At 46.9% G+C, this 19,405-nt stretch overlaps 1 protein-coding gene across 14 annotated transcripts in view; it reads right to left on the bottom strand.

Moving 5' to 3' along the window:
- ARHGAP26 (Rho GTPase activating protein 26) overlaps window positions 1-19,405 on the bottom strand; it is a 476,857-nt gene that overhangs the window by 158,225 nt on the left and 299,227 nt on the right. For all 14 annotated transcript variants that reach the window (XR_002342097.1, XM_013987610.2, XM_021085444.1 and 11 more), the window contains 3 exons: window positions 10,764-10,851; window positions 8,761-8,819; window positions 7,135-7,240 (listed from right to left, as the gene is read on the bottom strand). Coding sequence is in view for 13 of the 14 variants with exons in the window: in XM_013987610.2 (XP_013843064.2) it covers window positions 7,135-7,240; window positions 8,761-8,819; window positions 10,764-10,851 (253 nt within the window). In the remaining variant the exon portion in view is untranslated. The remainder of the gene's footprint in view (window positions 1-7,134; window positions 7,241-8,760; window positions 8,820-10,763; window positions 10,852-19,405) is intronic.

Raw genomic sequence — 19,405 nt, 5'->3', positions numbered from 1 at the left:
AGACAGACCCCGGGAGCTCACGACCTCGTCAAACTGAGAGTGTACACGCCCTGGAAACTGTCCCACAAGGTGGAAGGTGACCCGCGTTAAACGAGAGGGAGCGCAAAGGCTACGGGGAGCTGAGGAAAGCGAGAAGGCACTGGAGGCAGAAGGGATTCTTGCAGAGGCAGTGGCGTCTGAGCTGAGGCTCCCGAATGAGAAGGCTTTTGGCAGCAGAAGCTGGGGAGGGACCATTCCAGGCAGGGGAGGAAAAAAAAAAAAGACGGAGCAGGGAAGAGGATGGTTGAGAGCTGGTCACGAGACTCTTCCTGTTTCTCCCCAACAAACGCTCCTGGGTGCTGTGCGCCCCGCCGTGGGGACGCAGCAGGATTGCGAGGGTGACAGGCGTGGCTGCGGGGTCCGAAAGGGCCCAGGGCCAGACCGGGTCTTGGGGGCCACATCCAGAGTTTTATCTTCAGAGCCATGGGCAAGCTGCCTTTGAAGTTTTTTTTTGGCGGGGGAATCACATGTTGAGATGTGCAGCGTTCCAAGTTCCCCGGCTACGAAGCATGCGTTCTGCGGCCTGGACGGGCGCCAGAGCTCCACCAGCGAGAGCAGGCTGGGGGACAGGCCTTCGCCAGCAGTCCCCGAAAGAAAGAAGAGGATGACGGCTTGGACTAGGGGGAGAAAGTGGCCATGGGGAGGCGTGGGTGGACCCCAGAGACAGTGAGGGGTTAGCATCACCAGAACTCAGCAGCCCAGGGGAGGCACCAGGGAGGCAGAAGCCAAGTGGGACTGGCGAATGTGGTCGGTGCGGCTCTGCGGGGCTCAGGCCACACCGCCAGGGGCCCCGCCGCCAAGCAAGGCTGTGCCGGCAGCAGTGGGTGTCTAGCGGTTACTAGAGAGAAGAAAGGTTCAGAAGCCAGGGTGTATGGCCGAGGGAGGGCTGCCAGCGAAGCTCACAGGAGCGTTCCATCTCAGAACGCCTGCATCGCCAAAGCACTGTTTTCTCTCAAATGTGCTTTGTAAAATTCCACAGCTATTTTGTTTGGCCCAGTCCTGATGGCGAGGAGATCACTGGTGCTTCTCCCGTGTTTGATGGCTCTTCAGTAAGCTAATCTTATCTCCCAGATGTGGCATGGAAGAAGGGGGAGCAGCAGAGTGCCTCTAAGATCTATGTGAAGGCCAAGGATCCTCTTTGATCTGGGCCCCTTTTCTCGAGAATGCCCAGGAATGCTGGTTAACACCAGGGCCCCGCCTCCTGGGCGGCCAGGCCTGGGACGCCTTGCTTCCCAGCCACGGGCATCTGTGCATGAACCAGGTCCCCTCTGCTTCTAGACCATTAAGGAGATGCGAATACATCCCTCTTGCCTCGCAGGGCTGCCTGGAGGCACCCAAACTCCCGTCCCAGGAAGAAGACGCCAAGCCACTAGATGCTCAAGCCTCGATAACACGTGCCAATGGAGTCTCCGTGTTTCCATGAGGTCTCGCATGTACACCCAGCATCTGCCCCACACTATTCCTTCCTGACCCCCGAAATCTACCGAGTTCGGGCCTTTCTGGCAAGTCACAACGTGCGACGTCATCCGCATAAACATCGGGCCATTGCAGTAATGAAAAGAACAACAGGGAATCAGCAAGCGATAAGGGGGCTGAAATTGATGCTACCCTCTTCATTTCTCTCGCTCACGCTCCACCTCCCAAACCTTGGAATCTCAGCGTGTGTGTGCCGACACTGCAGGGGTACTCATCTCCCCTCGCAAACTGGCCTTTTTGACCCACGTGTCTGGACTGAGTTTGCACACCATGCCAAGATCATCCGGGAGACGCTTACGATACTCTGTTACACGTCATTTTCCCTAGATAACTTGCAGGGGGCACTGTGGGCCGCTATTCACACTCTGTTCTATGCTGGCATCCGAGTCTCCCCAAACGGGCCCAGGTAAAACCTGTTTGGGGTAAAATCCCATTTTGGTCCCATTCCCTCGGTGATGGCTTTAAACCAACAAGATGTGATGGAACGTTTACTGGAGATCGTCTGAGCAAAGCATCATCACATCTCTTAAAGAGAGACTCGAAGAGGAAACACAGTTTCTGTGGCACCGCACTCCTGCACAGTCAGAAGTCCTCATGTGGCTACAAAGTCAGCCCTCCATATCCATGGTTCTGCATCCATGGATTCCACCACCATACACTGCGCTACGCACATAAATAATACATCGTTGGTGGGGAAACAGCCACGTCCACATGGACCCACACGGTTCAAACCCATGTTGTTCTGGGGTCAACTGCGATGCTTTCTGCCTCTGGACAACCACGCCTGCACAGAGATGAATGAAACATCTTGCGACCCGGATGGGGGCCAGCTGACACAGTGGGGACCACGTGTGAGCAGGACCCTGGGAATAACCCAAGTACCCCAAGAGCCAAGAAAGTAACCAACCCCCAGGAGTGGTTTTGCGTAATGAGATAAGAGAACCCCTTACTGATTAAGCCACTGTGAACTGGATTTTCTGTGTCTTGCAGCCCAAAACCTCCAAAATGACGTCAGACTTCCTTGGGGAAGCAAGAAAAGAGCTCCGCCTCGCGGACAGCACCCTAGCGACAAAGGCAGAGCAGCTCTCAAAAAAGGAAAGAGATGAAGATTTATGTCTCAGTACGTGCTTTGGGAAGCCAGCTGTGAAAAGGTGTTTTTAATAGCCACTCCTGATACACGGAGAGAACTCTGACATCCTCCTGCGCGGCACAAACAGTGTCATAAAGTCACGATGCGCCATGGCGACTGGTATGCGTGGGGATACACAGCAGACTCGGAGTCATCATAACACGCAAACATCAGGGAACTACCAGGAAATCAGCCTTTATTACTCATCTACTCTTATTTCCTTTGACAATTCTAAGGTAGGGATTTTCTCCTCTCCCCCCACCTTCCACCTGATGAAGACAGAGCATCACAAGACTGGAAGGGAACTCAGAAAACCAGGCTCAAAGAGATGGAGTGACTTTGACAAGGTCCCACAACCAGCTGGGGCGGGGGGAGCAATTTTCTTTACTGTTAAAAATGTTTATGTGTGACTTTAAAACAAGGCCATTTGCTGAACACTCGACGGAATGCGAAGTCAAACTGTAAAGACGTAGGGAATCAAAACTAGGTGTTTTGTTTTGTTTTTAGTAATTCAACTGTGAAAACAAACATCTCCTTTTTGGACTCACTGCTTTTTCTTCTTCCCTATTCCTAATATCCTCCAAAATCCCAACCCATTCCCCTTAATATACCATTTCCTCCTCCTAGAAAATCCCTAAATATGGCCTATTCTCTAGGCCAGTGCTGCTCAAAAGACTGCTTGTTAGAGTTCTGCTTGTGTGCGGCGGCAACAAACCCAACTATTATCCATAAAGATGCGGGTTCAATCCCCAGCCTCGCTCAGTGGGTTAGGGATCCGGTGTTGCCGTGAGCTGTGGTGTAGGTTGCAGATGTGACTTGGAGCCAACATTGCTGTGGCTGTGCTGTAGGCCGGCAGCTGTCGCTCTGATTCGACCCCTAGCCTAGGAACTTCCATAGGCCGGCAGCTGTCGCTCTGATTCGACCCCTAGCCTAGGAACTTCCTAAAGACATTAAAAAAAAAAAAAAAAAGACTGTAGCCTATTTATCTGGGAAGCAAATTAGAACTGCAAATGCCCAGGCCGAGGCCACGTGTGTAGACTAAGAGTGGGCACAGCACTGTCACTGTCAACAAGCACCCCTGTGGATGGGACCATGCTTGGAGGCACATGTGACTCCAGACTGTGTACTAGATTCCAGGATCGAAACAGAAAACATCTAATTATCATAGTAGATTTAAGCTGGAACCACAAAAATCTGTGCAGAGTTGCCTATAATTTTTCTGTTCTCTCTGAGGTCTGAAACAAACCCAAGAGCGCTGCGATTTGAATGCGCCCTGGTAATCATTTGTGGGGAGGTTTGGAGTTTCTAAGTCTTTCCCCCTAAGCCTTTTTTTCCCCCCTCTGCATGCATTTCTACTTGGGGATGAAATATAAAATGTCTCCCCCTCCACAGCTAAAGGAAATTAATTCTGGAAAGTGTTTCAAAATAGTGCTTTAAAAAAATACACAAAATACCTTCCTTTTGAACAAGAGGCTTGAGACACACTGGGCACACACGGTGGGAAATGAGAGAAGTAAAGCACCAGGTTTTCCAGCAGAACCAGCCCTGAAACCAAAACTGAGGAAGGAAGCTGACCGTTAAGTAAGTGGACCAGGGGAACAATGGCTCAGGCGTCTCGTCGGCTAAGTCTGATCCCGGGAAAACAGCAATGAAACAGACAAACCCCTTGTCCCAAGCCACCTTTCCCTCCCTGCTTGATGTTAAAATAGGACAGTGCTGTACATGAGAAGAGAGAATTAGAGACAGGAATCTTAGAACGCCTCTGGATGCCAAGAAAGTCTTTCAAAACCCAAATAAACACTCCTCCCTGGATGCAGCAGCACTCATTTATACTCGTCGCCTCCAAGACATTTTAAATCTAGAGGCTCCAGGGACCAAGAACACAGCAGGCTGAGAACAGGAGACTGTGGGTTCTGACCTGAGCGCTGACCGACTCACGTGACAGCCACGAGAGCCTGTCTGCACGTGGCCTTCTTCATGACGACATGACCGAAGGAATGCCACGCAACCTCAGAGCACCAAAGAAAACCAGTGGTCAGTATCAAAGGTAAAGACACAATGCTCCAGCAAAGCTGAAAATAAGTTACTCCAGCAACAAAATTGGTTTAAATGTGCTAGAAGGCAGAGAGTCAAGGTCACACCGTGAACTTGCATATTCCAGTTGTCCTTCTCCTTGGGCGAGGGACGAGGACAAGACTGTTGGGAGACAAGAGGGGAGAACCAGAGGGAAAGAGTGAACCATCCACCAGGAGACGAGAAGGCTCCAGGGTCCAGCATCCACCCTTAGGGTTCCGGATTGTCTATTTCTATTTCTTTAAAGATTCCTAACAGTCCTCAGGGCATTTTATTTTATTTTACTTTGTCCCTTTCTTTCCAGGCTGCACCTGAGAAGTTCCTGGGCAGGGGCTGAGTCAGAGCTGCAGCTGAGGCCTAAGCCAGAGCAACGCCGGAACCGAACCCCATCTGCCGCCTACGCCACAGCTTGTGGCAACACGGGATCCTTAGCCCACTGAGAAAGGGCAGGGATCGAACCCGCATTCTCAGGGACACTAGCTGGGTTCTCAATCCGCTGAGCCACAATGGGATGTTCCATCAAGGCATTTTAAAAATGGGAAGAGTCAGTTCTGGCTCTGCTGGGTCACCACCGACTCTGGGTCTCTCTCAGCCCAATTAAGTTCTCATAGCAACTGCATGTCCTGAACAACCCAACTGCTTTCAGCTGGTTGCTGTCCCTTCTCTAGCTGCTCCCAGCAGGGTTGGAGGCCACCTTAAGACCCAGGGGCCATAAAGCCATCCCGGGTATCCCCATGTATGCTTGGCTGGAACGGGTCCCTGGAACTTCCACTACTTTGGTGCAGGCCCTTCAAGTGTGCAGCTAAGACATAAACCAGCTTTTCTGTTTAACAAACGCCTGGCGGGGCCGGGTAGGAGAAGCACCACGCTGTCATGTGAGAGCATCTGGAGCAACTTTTTGGATCCCAGTTCCCATTATTTTAAACACACTTCATCAGGATTCTTTGACATTTTGGGGGCAGAGTCTCCCTACAAGTTGCATGTTCTTGGCTATGCTTAATTGTTTCTGAACATGCAGTTCTGATTAGGTGTGGCAAGAAAAAAAAATGTGACCATAATGGAGCAACCCTCGACGCTGCCGAATTGCTTCTCACCAACATGCAAAACACCCTCGTTCCTCCATAATGAAGACCTGTGGGACTCTTTATGGTAACCTGTGTACTCTCTCTCTACAACAGCAAGGGCTTGGCAGAAATACAAATATAAACCATGATAATCTCTATCATCAGAGTTTTAACTTATTCCAAAGAAATGACTCAATGGGAGAACCGAGGGTGGGTAAGGGCTGAATTTATGACACGTCGGTTCCACAGAACGGAGAGGTGAACAGTGTAAGCGAGCTGCCAGCGACTGCCTTTTCTATGTTCTAGTCTGCAGTCAAGAGCATCCTCCAAGTTAAGAGAAGGTGGGAACCCACCCACGTGTTGTGGCTGATACAACAAGGGGTACGGATGAGGCTAATCCAAAAGGGTCAAGCACCACGAAATACACACACAGTCCAAACCATTCCAAGAAGATAAATATTCCTAGCAGTGAGATGAGGCCCCCACTGATTTTCTGGGATCAATTGGCAAGTGGGCATCTGCCAATGCCTCCACCCTTTAAAGGGCTTTAAATACATGCAACTTTATTTTTCCTTTTTGTTAAGGCTGCACCTACGGCATATGGAAGGTTCCAGGCTAGGGGTCGAATTGGAGCTACAGCTGCTGGCCTACACCACAGCCACAGCAATGCCAGATCTGAGCTGCATCTGCGAACTACACCACAGGTCATGGCCACAAGGGATCCTTAACCCACTGAGCGAGGTCAGGAATCGAACCCGCATCCTCATGGACATTATGTAGGGTTAACCTGCTGAGCCACAATGGGAGCTCCACATGCAACTTGAAACATCAATGACATTATAGAGAAAGGGGAGCCTACTATGCATATTTGACAGCTAAAGAAACTAAGGGATTGAGAGGTCAGTGGCTTGCCCAGGCCCAGGTAAGTGGCTTGCTAAGAAGAGAATCCAGGCCTCTTTATTCCAAATCCAAGGTCTGCAAACCCACAACATATTCCTGTTTGTCCTGAATTATCACAAGAACATCTAACTCCCGAAAAATGTGCGTGGTGATCTGGTATCATGGATGACACATGCCTGTTGGCCCCAGATGATCACAAGAACACAAACTTCCTGGCAGCCTCTGGTGGCCTGGTAGCAGGGGCACCGCCCCGGCCTCTTTGGCAAAGCCCGTCTGCCGCCTGTGGCTGTTTCCCACTGCAGTTAACACTTCACGCGTTTCTTCCCGAAGCCCCCAGCACACCTGATGCAACAGTGGGAGAAGGAGACCTAAGCAGAGCCGAGACCAGCTTTAGAACTGAGACAAGAGCTTGCTGGGGGTGAGAAAAAGGCCAGCAAGCCACCTGAAACCTACTTTGCCAAGTGGTTCATGAGCATCTGCAACATCTGCCGATTTTTCTCTGGGAGCCGATGGACAAGGCTGTGGATTTCAGAGACCCGAGACTCCTGGTTCTCCAGCTCTGCAAGGAAGCGGGGGGACAGGTGATCAGTGTCACAGCTGCATCGGTTTACGAGAAAACATCGACGGAAACCAAAGGCTGGACCCCACAGGCTGAGGGTTTCTCAAAGGACCAAGACCCTGTTCTGAGCACTCAGGAACAGGACGACCAGATCTGGAAGGGCTTTTCAGGGTGCTTTCTGTAACGGAGTTCATTTAAAAAAGCCCATCCAGAAATTCAAGCCAAAAAGATGACGTGATGAAATGGAGCCAGTGACCTGCACACGCAGAGCAGGAACGAACTCGGGAGCAGCTGGCTCCCCCGAGCGACGGCTTCGCTTCAAGGAAGGAAGGAACTTGCTGCCCTCGTCCAGCGATAAACAAACTGTGCATGAACACTATTGCAGGGGCCTCCAATATCAAACTAACACCCGTGACGGCATCCAAGGAATCCAAGGAACGGAGTTCTTCTCAGGTCATGTGGGACAAGCAGCCCGGGGAGGAGAAAGGAACGGCAGATGGAATAGGAAATTCTTGCTGCCAACCTTTCTGGAACCTCAGTCATGGACGGTCCCATGCTCCTGGTTGAACGTGGGCACATGACTTTGTGTCTGTGGGAAGCAGGCACACCTATTTATAAGACTGAGGTGAGGTTTCATTAGAGAATGGTTGCTGGGGGTTGGAATTTCTCTGAGAAAGCAACACATAAACACTCCCTTCACTTCCAGCCTTCTGCCGTGTCTCCCCCCCACCCCCCCGTTTTCCGGGGACCAGGACCAGTAGACGAGGCCCCCAGAACATTAGCTACGACTAAATTAGGCCAGTGGGAACTACCCGGGTAAACAAACACTGAAAGCCTCAAGGGGGCAGGGAGAGGCACAGGCTATTGATACAATAGCAGGGTGGGGATTCAGGCCAGATTTAAATCTGAGAGAGAACCCTGCTGCCCCTTACAGGGGGCCAGCCCACGTAGACTGATTCCAGTACCCTTAGGGTGGTTTGCACCTAATCCCCACGTAGTTTAACACCAGTAATCTGACGCTAGGGACTCGGATGATGAAGCCGAGGAATGATGGGAAGCGGTAAACGCCAGCCATCATCGCAAAAGCAGGCTGCGACGTTATATAAATGGGGCCGTATTCAGAGAAGCACATCCGATGCTCAATTTAGGTAATGTGCAGAGTCTGATTCATTCCGAAAAATGCTACTCCAGGCTGGGAAAAAAACCCAGGGAGTTAGAACCTCAATAATCCAAATGAGAAAAAAGGCAATCTTGCTTTTCTCCCCTCTCCCCCCTCCCCAACCCAAAACTCACTTCCCAAGCTTCTCCCCTCCACTGGACTTTTGATGGGGTTAGGAGGGCCTTAGCAAGCTGACTTGGTTTCACTTCAATTCTGCAACAGTTTCAGGAGCGTGTATGTGAGTAGTTTATACCCGGAATAAGAGGGGTTAGGTAATACTTTATTTTGGGATACGGACTGTTTTTTGAAATAGAAAAATCGAGTCTCTTTCCCGTCAAACTGTGATGAAAAGAAAACTTACTTGCTGCTTTGATGAAACTCCTTTGAAACTGGTACATCATGAGGGGTCCTGGAAGCATTCTGGAATAAAAGGATACACACTCGTCAGCTGAACGAAAACATGGTCTCTCTACATGGCAGCCCGGAGGCTGCCAGACTGCATCACGTTTCTCGGAATCAAAGATCACGGGCAAGAACAGCCTTCCCTCCAACTTAAGTTTCCCTTTTAAAAGGGTCCTGCAAGAATTTCACCTGAAATGTTCATTCTTTGTCCTTTTGAAGGGGAAGGATCCAACTGAGGTTTCACAGTCACAACTAGCAAAGTGCGACTGCAAACGTCTAGGACAAACCAAGAGATGTCCTTTTCAGTGAGTCGCCCTCATTGAGAGCATCTGAAGATGTGTCTAAGACACAGGCAACTGACCCCACATCGGCAAGTACCTGTGCTTCAACTTGCGTCTTCCTGGCAGCTCATTATTAGTCACTTCATCTAGAAACACTATGAGAGACTTTTGTGGGTGTTTTTGCGGCAGATTCACTATGGAATGTTGCTCCAGAATGCCAAAGGCTAGAACCCCAATGTGAGGCACGAGACAGTTACATTTTACATGCTATTAAAAAAAAAAAAATACTTACTTTCTCTTAGCCAATCAACATTGACATGCGCAAATAAGTAATGAAGGCAAAACTCTACCCTATGGTTTTGTGCCAGCTGCAATGGTCATATTTGGGGTATGAATACGTTTAACGAATATGTTTATCTGTAAACTTGAGGGTATTTTTGTTTGTTTGTTTTTACTGATAGTCCAAATGACAAGCTTTCGACAGACTATCCATCATTCCTGGTTCAGATTTTATTTTATTCTCATTGGATCCCCTAATTCAACGCTTCGTTATCACTTGTGTTTCATCTTACGCTCTTTTCTTTCTGTCTTTTTAGGGCCGCACCGTGGCATACGGAAGTTCCCAGGCTAGGGGTCGAATCAGAGCTGCAGCTGCCAGCCTACACCACAGCCACAGCAATGGAGGATCCAAGCCGCATCTACAACCTACACCACAGCAACACCGATCCTTAACCCACTGAGCAAGGCCAGGGATCGAACCTCTGTCCTCAGAGATGCTAGTCAGATTCGCTTCCGCTGAGCTATGACGCGAACTCCCATTTCAACCTACTCTTGACTCCAAGATCCTTCCAGTAATTCCTCAAGAGCCAATAAAACCTGCATCGCCAATTCCTTTTCTGCGGCCTGCAAGCCAAGTAATCTTCACAAAACTCATACAAATTCATGAGTTTCACCCATTTACTTCCCGATTATAATTCTCTTTGCTTAAGACCAGACCCCGAACTTGCCTGTGTAAGGTGAACACGGACGAGAACGATCCTACCCTCTCCCACATGTCAAGGCCAGCATACCTCTCAGGCTACTTGTGAAACAGAAAGGTAAGTGGCTAGCCCACCGCCCACTCCCTTAACAATCAAGGAAAGGGTGGGAGGGGGCAGTAATATCACACATATGATTACAATGAAAACAGTCTCTTCTCCAATAAAGTATCACCTTCCAATCTAAGCCGGCGTCAAGAAGGACTTCCATTAAGTTCTCATTTTTAAAGAGCTGCATCAGCAATTTATCTGCACAATGCACAGAATTCTCAACACACACAGGGTGTAGAATCTTGGATTCTCCACAGCATGGGGTATGTGAATCCTTGTTTTCTTAGCCCATTATTCAGGGGGTTCGGAGAATGCCATATTTTAGGTCCTGTTGATGGCGAATGGACACAGGAGCCTCTCAAAAAGAGCACAGTGTCCCAACTCACTCGTGCACCCCTGCACAGCGGCAACACCTCAGCGGTGGATGATTTACAACTGGTTGGACCAGCTGAGCTCATTGCTCCCACACACAAGCTCTTTCCACATCTCAGACGCCCACCCAGCAGCTCTCTGGAGGCTGAAAATAAAACTGCTTTCTTCCTGATTGCATGATAGCAAGCTGGCACCATGCCCTGCGAATGGAAAGTCCCTACCTTAGGTAGGTCTTCAAAGCGCTAGTGATGGTCTTGATCTCCCACTCGGCACAGATATCTGCTTCTGTCTCAGCAGCCGCTTTGGGGTCTAAAACGAAGAAAAAACAATGGGTAAAACAGGGCAGTAAATGCAGCTAAAAAACCAGCACACACAGAAACAGTCAACCACCCTACTAAGCGAAGGAATCCAAAGTGAAACACAAACACCCCCTATTTGTGCTTATTAAATGAGAAAATATGTTTAAAAACCTCAATATTTACTGCTGGCTAAAATGCAGTGAAACTGATCAGCTCAGACACGGCTGGAGGCAGATGAGATAAATCCAACAGATTTGAAAAGCAATTTGGCCGTATGTATCAAGGCGTACAAATGTTTATATACTTGGAAACGGTAATCCCACGTCGCACAATTGATCCTCAGGAAATACGGTTTGAGAAAGGCACACAGACTCAGAATGCTCTGTATACGCTGTTCTTTATAACAGCAGAAAACATTTTAAAGAACCACTTAAAACATCCAATAGTGGGATGATTAAGTTAACCGTGGTACCTTCCTGATGGAACATAATCTTGCCTGCCCATGACAATGATGACTACACAGCAAAATGGAAAAGGGCTGGCTTATCATGTATGTCAGGAAAAAAAAAAAAATCAAGTTTTAAAAAATTGTGAGAAACTCATATGAACAGAGGCCGAAAGGAAATGCTCTAAAATTAAAATAGTGGTTGGTTTAGAGGGGTAGAACTGTGGTTTTTATATTTTCTCAACTATGACTTGATTCCATTACTGCATATATTCCATTTCTCTCTCTCTCTCTATGTATATATATATATCTATTTGGCTGCACCTGTGGCATAAAAAATTCCAAGTCCAGGGATCAAACCTGCATCACGGCAGTAAAAACACTGGATCCTTAACTTGCTAAGCCAGGAGGGAACTCATATATATATTTTTTTAAATTGCCCTAAACCAAGATGTGCAATGAAAACCACCGTAATTATATCGCCATATCAACTCCTGATCATTTTTTCCTTTGTTTTCTCTTGTGCAGACTTTCAAAGAAATGTGTGTATTTCAAATAAGCTGTATGGTAAAAGAAGAGATGATTCTCGTAGGCTTTCTGAGGGCCACGCAGGCAGGTGAGAACAAGAAGCAGAGGCTAGGAAACATGAACTGCTTCGCAGACCAGCAGAAGCCCATCTTCTCGCAGGCGAGGTAGCTGGAACTGCAGTCTTTTAGGGCGTTGCAGGGAGAATCCAGCTCCCTTGGACTAGAGACGAATCATCTGCCTCTCCGCCCCCATTCCCATTTTGGTTTGCACAGCGCCTCACCTTCAGGTGGGCTGCTACCCTTCGCAACCACCCATCCCATACCCTTCTGGCGTGGGAATGAGATGTCTCTGGACCCCGTGACTGGTTCAGGGACGGCCCAAGACCCAAGCCAGGCCGGTCAGAACGAAGGCCAGGACTTTTTCAGCAGAGAGGGGGAAGACACCTGTTTCCTGCTCCGCTTGCATCTGCGAGGCTATCCATCTGCTCTAGGTGCCACTGCATGGAGCCTGACAGACAAAGCCAAGAGGACAAGAGCAGAAAGAGTGGGTCTGGAGGACATGGCTGGAGCCTTCGTATCTCGCCAGGCCTTTTTAATCACGTGACCTACTATGTTCCCTCTTTTCCTTAAGCCAGCTGAGGTCAGGTTTTCTGGTTTTTACCATTCAAAGAGACCTGAATGACAGAGCAGGTACACGGAGACAGCCACTGGTCTGCCACTGGACTGTCTCTGAGAAGAAACAGGTTCCTCCTGCAGGGCCCACAGCCCTTCAGCTGGAAAGGGAAAAAAGCCACAGGCGGGCACAACTCATTTTCTATCTACTGGGAAAGAACCCGCTTGCATCCTTGTAGGAAGAGGCCAAATAATCACGGGTGACTTAAAGGATTTAGGCTTTAATCCCCAAGGAAGGACATCGATCCGGTTGGCACCTACTGCCCCCATCATGCTCTCCTGACACGTTTTGGACGCGGAGAGGCTAGGGCCCCCGTTCGATAAATGTGTGGCTCCTAATGGCAGTGTATCTGTGTGTTTGCAGGTGATCCTGGGCCATAATGACGCCTGTCCTGTCGCAGTAAAAAAAAACGAGGAATAACCTAAAGGGCATGAGTTTTTCTCTAGGGCCATAGGATGGTAAACTCCGCAGAGCTCTGTCACAGAAGACTTCCGAAAAGTAACAAAGTGTGATTTTTCCAAATATCCAAAACCTTTGCAGCTTGAATTGCTTTCTCGTTGTGCCATCTCACACTCCCTTAATGGATTCTTCCTGCAAAAGCGTACAGACCAAAAACCTTTGCTTTTTTTCCCCCTCCTCCCCTAGACACATGGAAGCTGCCACGGCGCGTGGCTTCTGGATGCGAGACAAGCGTTACTGTACATTTTTCTGAGCAACGAACCAACTTCTACCCAAGAAGAGCGAACATGACACCCAACAGGCACAGTTGGCAGGTCTGGGAGATGTGAACTGTTCCACGAACCACATTTAGCAAACGAATGATTAGCTTCCACTTATTCGGGCTCTGTAACCATAGGAATATTGTGTAACCTGACAGAGGGGAGGGTCAAATTACAGCCCGGCTAAAGGGCTTTTTATAGCACCGTTGAGACAAGGTTCATAACTTGAGCCCGTCCGTTTTAATGCACCACATGTCCAGACTAAATTGAATACAGCCTCCCAAGCTACCCCTGGTTCAGAAAGTGCCACTAACCGCCACACCTCCCTACGGATGCTCCCCTCACGTACAGAAGCTTCCTAGCAGCATCTGAGCACGATGCAGGTGCCCGACAGAGAATGTTCTTCAAAACTGAGTACATTTCTCCCCATCGTGCCACTTGACCACTTGGTAACGGAGCTAGAGGAGCAGTCCAACGTACAAAAAGGCATTATACGGGGACAATGAGATGAGTGTGTTTCCTCTTCAGCCTACTCCCGCACCTACGCAGAAAAGCAGGAGACCTGGACTAGAAGTGGTAGTTCCAGGGGCAAGAGGTCTTAACACATGTCCTATTGGATCAGCCAAGATCCAAGTCCACCATCAGGCTGCTGACAAAGACGCCAAGGACCTAGTGGAAGCAGTGGTGAAGAAAGTCACCTGTGCAGTCCCCACTTCCTAATGACCCATTATAATGAATGCAAATTAAAAGCTCTTCTCCTTAACTGAGAAGGTAATATATGCACATATATATGAGAAGGTAAAAACATATTCAAGCAAAACGAACAGACACCCATCCAAAGGTACACCTTTCCTATGCTAAAGGCAACTCGTAATACCAGTTGTGTGTGTGTGGGGGGGGGTGACTCTTTAACAGTGTGTACACAAACAGGCACTTAGAGGCATAGGTACCGCTTTCGAAAAACACAACTTGAAGCACACACTACAGATGTCGTCCTGAGCACTGCTATTTTCATTTAACGGTAGCTTAAGAAACTGTTCCGCATCAGTATACAAATGAATCTACTTACAGGACTCTCCTGCACCGTAGCTAATGCCCCTGTTTATGGAGACTAAGGTTGTGCTCTCGTTTTGGTTACAGTAAACACTGACACAAGCTACTGTGTCCTTGTATATGTCTTACCTGTAGGAGAAAGTCCTCCTAGTGGAGTTTCTTTTTTTTTTTTTTTACATCATTATTGCTATCCTTTTTATTTTTTAATGACTTTTATTTTTTCCATTACAACTCGTTTACCGTGTTCTGTCAATTTCCTACTGTACAGCAAAGTAACCGAGTCCCACAGTCAGATATACACATATTTTTCTCAAAATATCCTCCACCGTGCTCCATTGCAAGTGACTAGACATCGTTCCCAGGGCCACACAGCAGATCTCACTGCTGATCCATTCCAAAGCCAAGAGTTTGCATCGATTAACCCCAAACTCCCAGTCCATCCCACTCCCTCCCCTTCCCCTTTGGCAACCACAAGTCTGTTCTCCGCGTAAAGTGGAATTTCTGAGTCAAAACATACGTGCTTCTTTCATTTTGAAAGATGCTGCTCAACTATCACTTAGAGGTGGTATCATGATATTTAAGTATGAGTGTGACTGTGTCCCCAGATCCTTGACAACAATATGTAATCAAACGCTTTGATCTCAGTCAACCTGATAGGTTGAAAAAAAGGTCATCGGCTTTCATTTGCATTTTTTAATGAGAAGGAACGTCGAGAATCCTCTCTGGTATGTGTACTTTAAAATCAAGTTTACTGACGTACACCTGGCTTTACAAAGGGCACAGTTCCATGATGTTTGACAAATATACATAGTCATGTAACCACCACCGCAATCAGGACATAAGTTATTTTTGTCACCTCCCCCCCTCCAAAAAAAATTCTCTTGCCCCTCTTTCTTTCGAGTCAGTCCTCTCCTTTCAGCTCCAGCCCCTGGCAACCACTGTCCAGAGTGTAATACTCGTAAACTCCATCCACGCTGTCCCTCACACCAGGAGTTCAATCCTTTTCTTACTGAGTAGTATCCAATGTTATGGACATGTCACATCCTGTTTATCGACTGATTAACTGCTGGACATTTGGGGTGTTCCCAATTTTTGGGTGTTATGAGTAAAGCTGCTATGACCATATGCATGCAGGTCTCATGGTCTGCCTTTTCAGCTCTTGGGTAAATACCTGGGAGTAGAACTGGGTAAAATACATAGGCGTGGGTCGCAGAGTAAGTATATGAACTTTATCAAAATCGAATTGTCTTCCAAAACGGGGGGGGGGGCACTCTGCATCCCCACCAGCCAAGAGGAGAAGTCTACTCGTTTCACTTCTTCATCAACACGTGATATGGTTTCATTGTGAAATTCTAGCTATTTTAGCAGGTGTGGAGAAAGGACTCGTTTTTAGAATTCGCTTCTCCCTGACGACTCATGATGGTGGTCATTTTTTCATGGGGTTTTTGGCCATGTGTACATTTCCTCTCATGAAATATTTGTTCAAATCTTGTCAGGTTGGCACAGGAAACCAGGAAAAACGTCTTTGTAATCCTGGCTTAGAAAAGATTTCTAAAAAACTGGGTTGGCTATGCTCTTACTACTGAATTGCAATAGCTCTTCTTAACACAGTCTAGGTACAAGTCATTTATCAGATGTATATTTTGCAAATATTTCCTCCCACACTGTAGCTTGTCTTTTCTTTTCCTTCATACGTTTTATTTATTTATTTTTGTCTTTTGTCTTTTTAGGGCCACACCCGTGGCATATGGAGGTTCCCAGGCCACAGCCACATCAACGGAGGATCTGAGCCGGGTCTGCGACCTACACCACAGCTCATGGCAACACTGGATCCTTAAACCACTGAGCGAGGCAGGGATCAAACCCGAAACCTCATGGTTCCCAGTCGGATTCGTTTCCGCTGCGTCATGACAGGAATGCCCCTTCATACATTTTAAAGAGCAGAAGTTTTTTATTTGGATAAAGTTCAGGTTATCAGATTTTGCTTTTATGGCTCCAGCTTCTTGCGTTCTATCCAAGAAGTCTTTCTAAACCAGGATCACAAAGACTTTTTTCCTATATTTTCTTCTCAAAGTTTGAGTTTTATCTCCTAGGCTTAGAAGTAAGATCCATTTTGTGTTAATGTCTGTATATAGTTTAAGGGATGAATTTATTTTTCTCTTATATGGCTGTCCAATTGCACTGGTACCATTTGTTCAAACTACTATCCTTTCCCCATGGAGCTATTCCGACCCCTTTATCAAAGATGGATTTGACCGTACAGGTGTGAGTCCTGTTTCTGGAATCTGCTGTCTATTCCACTGATGTGTATGTCATTCCCGAGGAACTATCATACAGTCTCACTTTCCTGCATTTAAGCATTAGGTTTTTGTTTTTGGGGGTTTTTTGTTTTTTGGTTTTTTTTTTTTTGTCTTTTTCTAAACTCTTCTTGAACCTTTCACACTCCATGACATCTTTGAGGAAGATGTTTTTATTTTTTATTTTTTTTATTTTTTTATTTTTTTATTTTCCCACTGTACAGCAAGGGGGTCAGGTTATCCTTACATGTATACATTACAATTACAGTTTTTCAGCATACTTCCCCCCATGTAAATTAAGATTTACTTTATTTATCTTACAGGTACTTCTTTCAAGACCAGATTTAATACTTAGCAAGGTGATCAGCACATTTGTTTACTCTATCCAATTATTTTCTGATTATAAAAGTCATACCTCTTAACACTTTAATCAGGCTCCTTATCTAGTGCCTAAGAATCCAGAGTAGCTATAGGCACCTCGGTTCTGAGATCCCAAAGCTCCTACTATCTCAAGGCCCTGACTCGGGAGAACCCGTCTGAAGCATGTGCACAGGCAAAGGTGAGGGTTCGCTCCAGGCTCTGGGAACTAAGGATTGTGGTTAATAGCGACCTTCTCCCAGACCTGGCCATCATGGGTCTGGTCCCCTTTGCTGGTGGGTAAAATTGGAAGCGCACAATTTGCATGGCTCTGCTGTTGCCATAAAGCTTGTCTTCAAAGATTGTGCTGTTTCCACTCAGGTGAGCCTTTAGTCTTAGAAGTTGTCATAAATTGTCATAAAGAACGCCTAACACTTTAGAGCTTCTTCGGAAGGAAGTCCTCGCTTGCTTTCGTTTAGGCTACAATTTGAGAGGGTGTTAGAGGTGAAGGGCCCAGAAAAAAGGTCCCAGAAGATTCAGAAGGATGGTTCATGGCTGGATCAGAGGTCAGTGGGTAAGGCATGCTACTGTAACTTGGTGCTTTAAAGCATCACAATTTAATACCTTCCGTGTGTTCCCTGCAGCAGTAACCTTATTTCAGACATTAGTAAAACCAAAACCGAAACCAAAACAAAACAGGAAAAAGTTACAGGATAAGAAGTGAAAAAAAACAGCAACACTGAACGTGCATTCCTTCACCACTGTGAGATACTAATAAAGACCCACACGCATGCAAAGGGACACAGAGTCTCAACAGCACAGAAAATTGGGCTCCCAGCCAACATTCTGCCTGTCACTAGAGGAATATCCACCAGCAAAATGCAGGTGAAGCCCAGAAGACCATCAGCGGGAAGAACGTGATAGGCAACAGCCCTCTGCCCGCCCTCAAGTATAGCCCAGGCCACACCAGGGAGAGGTGCCATGCTGCACTGGCGCCCCCCGCCCCCCGAACCCTGGCACCACCAGAGCAACACACGGGGGAAGCTCAGTGTTCTGACATTACGTTACAATCCAGGCAGTGAGATGAGACTGAGACAAGTGGATGTGTGTCCGGTTCTACAAAGGGACATGAGATCAGAAGGGGAAGGTCCTGGACGAAGCATGAGAGTGACAAGCAAGCAATCAGAGCCCACTTGAGCGTCACCAGGAAGTAACTCCCCTTCTCCCAAAACCGTGACTGAAGAGCCAACCCAGGCGAAACCTGTTCATGAGGGTAGGAAGGTCCACACTACGGGACTGAAGAGTGCCAGAGAGGTGGACTGAATCATGTCCAAGAGCGCTCTAACTGCCCGTGAGAGGCTGATTCCAACAGGATACAGGAAAACAGGAGCCAGACAAGGAGGAGCTACACGGAGCGAATTGAATGGCAAAGATTTATCAACATCTCTGTGTTCTGGGTGAATTAAAAGGAAGGTTAAAAAAAATGATAGAAAAAAAAAAAGATGATAAAATACTCGTTGGCATAAAACACAGAAACCAAAGCACTCTGAAAACACTTCCGAAAGCATCTTTTCTGTATTACAAATAAAATTCAGAAAAATATGGAGATTATCTGCTGTGAAATTAGACATCAAAACAAAAAAAGAAACAGACTGAAATAATAAAGGCAGACCTGAAATGAGCGAAGTTAGGAGGAACACTGAAAATCCGATTATAAAATTATAAAAAGTTTATGATGATCATTGCGCAACTATAAATGTCATAAAATTCCCTGAGTTAAAAACAATTACGAAAAGAATAAAAAAAAAAAGAAGAAGAAGAACAGCAGTCCAAAAGAAATTTAAACAAATGTCATGGATATGGGTATAAGTTTTAGAATTTTTGCTATAAAGCAAAAAATCAGGAGAAAAACCTTAAAGACGAAAGGCAAAAATTATCTTTTAAAGAGAACTGCAGAAAAACAAATGGAAAAAGAACTTGTTTTCCTTTAGAAAAATGCATATGAAAACTCCCTCACTGGACCCCGATGTGTATAAGAAAATGACTATGAAGTTGTGGAAACAGGGATATTTTCTCCTTATGTCGTTACTGGTCCATCAGCCAGGGATTTGAGGAAAGGGAGTGTGGGCTTCCATTGTGCGTAAATATATTCCAGGTGTATTTTAAGGAAAACAAAAAGTAACTGAGGTCCTGGAATGGGGAAGGTCTTTTAGGACATAAGCCATCTAGAGAAAAGACGGGCCTCATAAAAGACTGGACTTCCTGGGTATTTAAAATATTCCTAAGACACACACACACACACACACACACACACACACACCAAAAACCAAAAGCACCATAAAAAAAGTTCAAGATAAATGATAATCTGGAGGAAAATACTGGTAACAGAGTCTCCATGTCTAAGAAGATCTTAAAATCAAAAGATGAATACATCAACAGAAAAACAGGCTATGAATACAAACAGGCAATTCACACACACACACAAAATCAGCA

Source organism: Sus scrofa, chromosome 2, assembly GCF_000003025.6.
Source record: "Sus scrofa isolate TJ Tabasco breed Duroc chromosome 2, Sscrofa11.1, whole genome shotgun sequence".
NCBI classification, from domain to species: Eukaryota; Metazoa; Chordata; class Mammalia; order Artiodactyla; family Suidae; genus Sus; species Sus scrofa.
The sequence above is the reverse complement of the archived record's forward strand: the minus strand, read 5'-3'. Positions and strand labels throughout refer to the sequence as shown.